This window comes from Zeugodacus cucurbitae, chromosome 3 (genome assembly GCF_028554725.1).
Source record: "Zeugodacus cucurbitae isolate PBARC_wt_2022May chromosome 3, idZeuCucr1.2, whole genome shotgun sequence".
NCBI lineage: Eukaryota > Metazoa > Arthropoda > Insecta > Diptera > Tephritidae > Zeugodacus > Zeugodacus cucurbitae.
The window spans coordinates 4,418,565-4,425,000 of record NC_071668.1 but is presented as its reverse complement, the minus strand read 5'-3'; the positions used below and the strand labels follow the sequence as shown (position 1 = coordinate 4,425,000).

Here is a 6,436-nt window from a genome sequence, read left to right as displayed (position 1 = left end):
CAAACATAAAGAAAATAAGCAACACAGCCGAGCGGAAATATAAAATAACGGCAAAAAAAGAAAAGAAACATTGTTGACGACGCCAAAGCCAGAGCTGGTAGACAACAACACCAACAAGGTTGATATAAATTGGTCAGCAGAGTAATCAGCGGACTTGCGGAGCTGAGTGTGTGTGTGGGCAGAAAGCCGGAAGCAAGGCACTTGAAATCAGCTAGAAAAAAAAAACAGGCAACTCATAAACTACAACAACAAGCAAAAAATAAAGACGCACACAGATACAGCGTGCTCAACAACAAGTCCTCTAACACAATCAATTGTTGTGCTAAAATAGCGGTGTGTCTACACAGCCATTGCTGCGGCTGCTGTTGACAGTGACAGTGAATAAGAAAGACGCACAAATAAAGTGGCATACATAAAGTAGAATGCACAATAAAGTGAAGATAAAGCATCTAATAACTACAACAAACAGCAAACAACAACAGCACAGGAAATATATGGAAATGCGAAGAGCTGGCTGGCTTTATGCTGACAGCAAAAGAAATTAACACAAAAGACTGAGCGAAACAAGTGACGAGGCAGCAGCCACAGTGTGTAGGTGGTCATTTAGTGGGTAGGCGCATTTGTGAAACACAAAGCATACACTTAGGCGCACTCCCAGCGCATATTATACACACCGAACTCTCGGTTATGACGCGCGTTTGTCAAATGAATCAATTTACATGCTAAAAGTGTCGCTCGACAAAGTGCCAAACAGCAAAAATAAAAGCGAAGATACGCCGGAAGACCAGCGACATAAAACTGCCAAAGTTAGCGCAGCTCGTACGTTTTTAGGCCACTCGTAAATGCCTACAAGCAGGAATACCAGATTTTGATTATCAACCTAATTTGGACACCAGGCAGACACAGACACGGCCACGGCCACGCAGACAACGTGCACGACGTAAATGTGATTAGACTTGAGTCGTCGGCAAAGTGGCAGCATAAAAGCTGGCAACAAAGGCTATTGAGCATTGAGAAATAATGGCGATCATGATTAGTAATTTGACAGTTTAAATGGACTGAAGGCACGCAGACAGCACAAAGAAGTACAGACATAAATGACAAAAAATTAAATAAAAAATTCGAATCTGTCACTGAGCTCACTGGCAAACGGAGTGGGAGACTCTTATTGATGATTACTTTTGCACATTTAGCAGATATTTATGTACTCGCGCAGACAAGTGTGCAATGCCGTGAATGGTTTAATTAAAGCATAAATCTAGATTATGAATAAGAGACACAAAAAATATTGCAAAAGCATTTTTCATAAATAAAAGCACACGTAAAATCATAAAACTCAACTTAGCTGTTGAAAACTGCGCGCAAAAGATTCATTTGCATAGCATACCTTTTGGAGCCAAGCATATATAACAGCATGTACAACAACACATGCTGACACTACACACTGATTAACGACTGCAAACTTCAAGGCGCAAACTGGCATATAGATGCTCATACACAGCTAACGCCTAAAGCAACGAGCACAAACGATTAATAACAACACAATGCGCCAACATTCAACTGCCCGCCTCTTACTGCCCATCACACTGCTTGTGTTGGCCAATTTCCGCCTCAGTCTTAGCTGTCCCGCCGAGGTGTGCGCCTGCAAGTGGAAGGGCGGCAAGCAGACAGTGGAATGCGGCGGTCAGCAGTTGCCCAACATACCCGAGGGCATGGACCCAGGCACGCAGGTGCTGAACTTCTCGGGCAACAGTCTGCAGGTGCTGCAGAGTGAACGCTTTCTGCGCATGGATTTGCTGAATCTGCAGAAGATCTTTTTGTCGCGCAATCAGCTGATACGCATACACGAGAAAGCCTTTCGCGGCTTGACAAATCTCGTCGAATTAGATTTGTCCGATAACTCACTGCAAAATGTACCCACCGAGACGTTTCAGGACTACAGTTCGCTGATGCGTCTCTCGTTGAGCGGCAATCCCATACGCGAGTTGAAGACGTCGGCCTTCCGTCATCTCTCGTTTCTGACAACGCTCGAGTTGAGTAACTGCCAGATCGAGCGCATTGAGAATGAGGCCTTCATTGGCATGGACAATCTGGAGTGGTTGCGTTTGGACGGCAATCGCATCGGTTTCATACAGGGTCAGCACATACTGCCCAAATCGTTGCACGGTATCAGCTTGCAGAGCAATCGCTGGATGTGCGACTGCCGTTTGTTGGACCTGCATATGTGGCTCAACAACTATGTGACGCCGCAGGTCGAGGAGCCGAAGTGCGTTGAACCGCCGCGTCTAAAAGGGCAGGCAATCAAGACACTCAAGAAAGAAGAGCTGGCTTGTCTACCCGAAGTGACACCTTCATCTACATACACGGAAATCTCAGAAGGCCGCAATATGTCAATAATGTGTGTGGTGCGCGCCATACCCGAGCCGCAAGTGCTGTGGCTCTTTAATGGTCAGGTGATGACTAATGACAGCCTGCTCGATAATCTACATATGTACTACTACATTGATGAGACGGGCAGCGCGGAGGAGAAGCGCAGCGAGATTTTCATTTACAACGTCGGACCGGAGGATAACGGCACCTTCTCGTGTGTGGGGAAGAACGTGGCGGGCATAACATTCAGCAACTACACGTTGCGCGTTATTATTAAAGAACCGCCGGTGGTGAACGAGGTGTCCTTTCCGCGCGACTACATGAACTACATAATCGCCAGCAGCACGGGCGCCGGCGTTATATTTGTTGTGCTACTCTGCACGATAGTGATTAAATGTAAACAGCGACAGCCGAATAAGCGCAAGAAGTGTGCAAATGGCGGCTCAATGACCAATGTGGTTGGTGGCGGCGCCCACGGCGTGGATGGCAGCGGCAACGAAACGGGCTTGATGAAATGCTCGTCCATACTGAACGATGGCGACTCACTGAACGGCGGTGCTGGGCTGCTGATGGCCGAGGGCATGACCCCGACTAAACTGTGTAAAGAGAATGGCGGCGTCATTATGGGCGGTCAAATGAAACAGAATTTACTGCTATACGCGCCGGCGCACTATCAGCAGCAAACACCCAACACGGCGGCGGTGATTGGTGATGGCAGCCAAACGCTGCAGTTGAGCGTCAGCATGGCCAGTGCGAGCGGTACACCGCCACCGATGCTAGTTGGCAATGCCGTCAGCTACTGTTCACCACCCTCTTCGGTGCGCAATTACCCGGAGAAAAATCCCGATTTAGTTAATGACGCCGAGAGCGTTAATCATGGCAAACTGAAAACAGCGGCGTCGCTCGATGCGGACTACGATGCGGCCAGCGATTGTTCGGGACCGTGCAGCATACAGGGTATGTCGACGACGCCGGTGCAATTCGACAACTGCTACCAGCTGGCGCCACAGTACGGCTCACAGATTATACGGCCGGCAAACATGCAGATTAATTCTGCAGCAGCATCGCGCTTCGCCGCCATGACAACACTGCCGCGCGGCATGCAATTGAAAACCGTAATGAACAGTTTGAGCGCCGCTCCGGCGCCACAACACCAAGTGGACGTACATTTGAATCCGGTGTGCTTCTTGGGCCAGGACGGCTTTGCTTATGACTACAGTAACGCGCACTTGCAACAGTCGGCGCCTACACCCCCTTCGCATCACCACCTACAGCTGCAGCCGCAACACTCGCTGGGCGCCGATCCCTCACAGACGCAACACATGCAACAGCAAAACTTTTACCGTACGCTGCCACACAACCGAGCACACAAGCAGCAGCAATTTGCCGCATCCGCCGCGAATCCGGGCATGCGTTACAGCCTCGAGGCGGAGTTCTTACAGCGGTCCGGCACACCAACCTACGAGAAGTATATGCCCAATGTGCGCTTCACCGCCGAGGGCTATCCACAGACACAACAGCAGCACATAGTGCAGTACCCTTCGCCGCCAGAGGGCTACAAGAGCAGCCAGAGTCCCGCGCCCAGTCTTCATGACGGCAGTGCGGTTGGTGGCGCGGGCGGTGTCGCTTCAACAATTTCAAATGCCGCATTTCAACAGTGGCCACCTTGTTTGCCCGGCTATCATGTGCAGGCCATACGCTATCCACCAACTATTGTCGGCGTATTAAGCCCACAAGCGCATATGCAACAGCAACAACAACAACAGCAACAGCAACAACAACATCAGCAACAGCAACATCAGCAGCAACATTTGCTGCAACAGCAACACCAACAGAAGTCGACGTCAACGGTTGTGCTAACACCAAATGGTCCGACAAATCAAACACAAGTGCCCACAACAACAACAGCGGTCACCGCTATGACCACGGCGAGCACCAGCACGGGCGTGTCGACGTCCACATCAGCTGCTAAGCGCTGTGCCGCCGCACAGGCCGACGCCTCCACCATACCCGAGTGCGATGAGAATGACGTTTCGCCCACCACATCGACAGCTGCCAGCAGCAGTAATGACGGCAGCAGCAGCAGCGCCACCACAGTAACCATATCTGCCAGCAACACGACGGCAACAACGGCGGCAACAGCGACTGCCAGCGAAGAATCCTCAAAATTGCGGCATTTAAATGGACCCTTGGCGGACAGTCCAGACGAAGGTTATGTGGGCGACTCTCATGAAGGCTCCGATATTTGACGACGCGGTGCCAACGGCAGCTGCGCGAACGCACACGGTAAGGCGGGCGGCAGTGGTTGCGGTGCGGTCAAAATGACCGACGATTCAGTGGCATTGTAGAGTGGTTAATTCAATGATCAGTGATGCTGCGTAGATAGCATTCAGACTCAGCTGCTCAAATGAGTGCGTATGCATACACACATACATGCTGCCTTCAGATTCATACAAAATTAGGCGGTAATTTATGGTTTGACTTGAAGACACTTACAAATGTTCGCTTAAAATTTAAGAGAACCGTCTCTATTCAATAAAAACTGTTTTGCGTTCCCACCTGTTCTACAATCCTCTCAAAATACTCAACCACCATCCAGCTTTTTCAACTCCTTTCCGCCATCTTCGGTGTAAAACTGTTGTAATAACGAAAATAGCGTCAAATTATTCCTTGCTAAAGTTTTCATTTCTGTTCCTCCACCACTCCACTGTCCCATTTTTTCAATAATAAATTGGAATTCTTATATTTTTTTCATTTTCCAGCCGTCACTCTTACTCATCTCCTTCTCCTTGCGCATCGTTCTTCGTGACCAGTCAAGCGTTAAATTAAACGACAGCTTAATATTTTTTTCCATTTCGATACCTGTCGCAAGTTTTCGTTGCGTCCGTATGCTGCTTGTCTTCGCAACGAGCGCGCTCGGACGTTTCCACTAGCAATAAAAGCTTTTATTGATTTCAATTAACATTTACTACATTCAGCCACACCACCACAAATGTTTGCAGTTACAGCAGAATTAAAGTAGTCGGGAAATAATTTGTTTAGACAATTTTCAAATATCTTCTAAAAAATTTTAAAACATCTGGCAACTCCAAATGTTAAGTATTTGTTTTTAATAAATCCGTAATTTTTAAAAGTACCTTTATACACAATCACATAAATGTGTTATACTAAATTTATTACGTATTTCGAATGTTTTTTAATCGAAACTGGGTGGCAACCTTGTCAAATAATTATTTTTTATAAATCTCAAAATTTTTAAACCTTTTTATATATGTGCTGAGCAACAAATTTCTGATATACTATAATTTATTTGGGATTTTTTTTATAAAAATCAGGTGGCAACTCCAAATGTTAAATATTTTTTATTTCCATACGTTTTAAAAGTAACTACCTTTATACACAATGACATAAATGTGTAATACTAATTTTATTTTGCGTGTTTTCTAAACTAGCTGGCAACCTTGTCAGATAATTATTTTTTTATAAATCTCAAAATTTTAACCATTTTTATATATGTGCTGAGAAACATATTTCTGATATACTATAATTGATTTGGGATTTTTTTTTTATAAAAATCAGGTGGCATCCTTGTAAAAAAATTATTACTACATAAATCACTAAATTTTAAAGCGTTTTGTTTTTAAAGTAAGAAGCATCTTTTTTATATATACTTCATAAATTTTCATATTTTTTAAATACAAATCAGGTGGCAACCTTGTAAAATCACATTTTAAATATAACTTTGAAAATAATCTTTATACACATAAATAATAACTTTTTATGAAAATTTATTTTATTTTCAATTTTATATGGCAACCCTTTTAGCACAGAAACATAGAAATTCGCTGCCATTTCTAATAGTATATAATTTTTTTTGGCAGCCACCTCTTATTTGTGAAATGTATTCAGCTTTCGCCATTTATCGCCATCTAATTATTTCCGAACTTTCGCTTGTGCGCCACCAATGAATCATATTATCTTTCGAAGATTTCGACCCACAATTAGCCTTTGTGTTTCTGGGTTAAACCTTCTCATAGCCGCTGGCTCAACTTGAGTCAAGCACAAG

The 6,436-nt window shown here is 45.3% G+C and overlaps 1 protein-coding gene and 1 non-coding gene across 2 annotated transcripts in view; both read left to right on the top strand.

The window, feature by feature from the left end:
* Positions 1–605, top strand: part of LOC105213071 (uncharacterized) — a 105,368-nt gene extending 104,763 nt beyond the window's left edge. Inside the window, exon 4 of the transcript XR_008470456.1 lies at positions 1–605. This exon is cut by the window's left edge and continues 278 nt beyond it. This is a non-coding gene — a transcript (uncharacterized LOC105213071).
* A 763-nt stretch (positions 606–1,368) lies between these two features.
* On the top strand, positions 1,369–5,632 carry LOC128919736 (uncharacterized). Its single transcript, XM_054227615.1, has one exon. It carries the CDS (start codon positions 1,545–1,547, stop codon positions 4,617–4,619), a length of 3,075 nt encoding a protein of 1,024 aa, XP_054083590.1. The 5' UTR covers positions 1,369–1,544; the 3' UTR covers positions 4,620–5,632.
* The last annotated feature ends 804 nt before the right edge of the window (positions 5,633–6,436 follow it).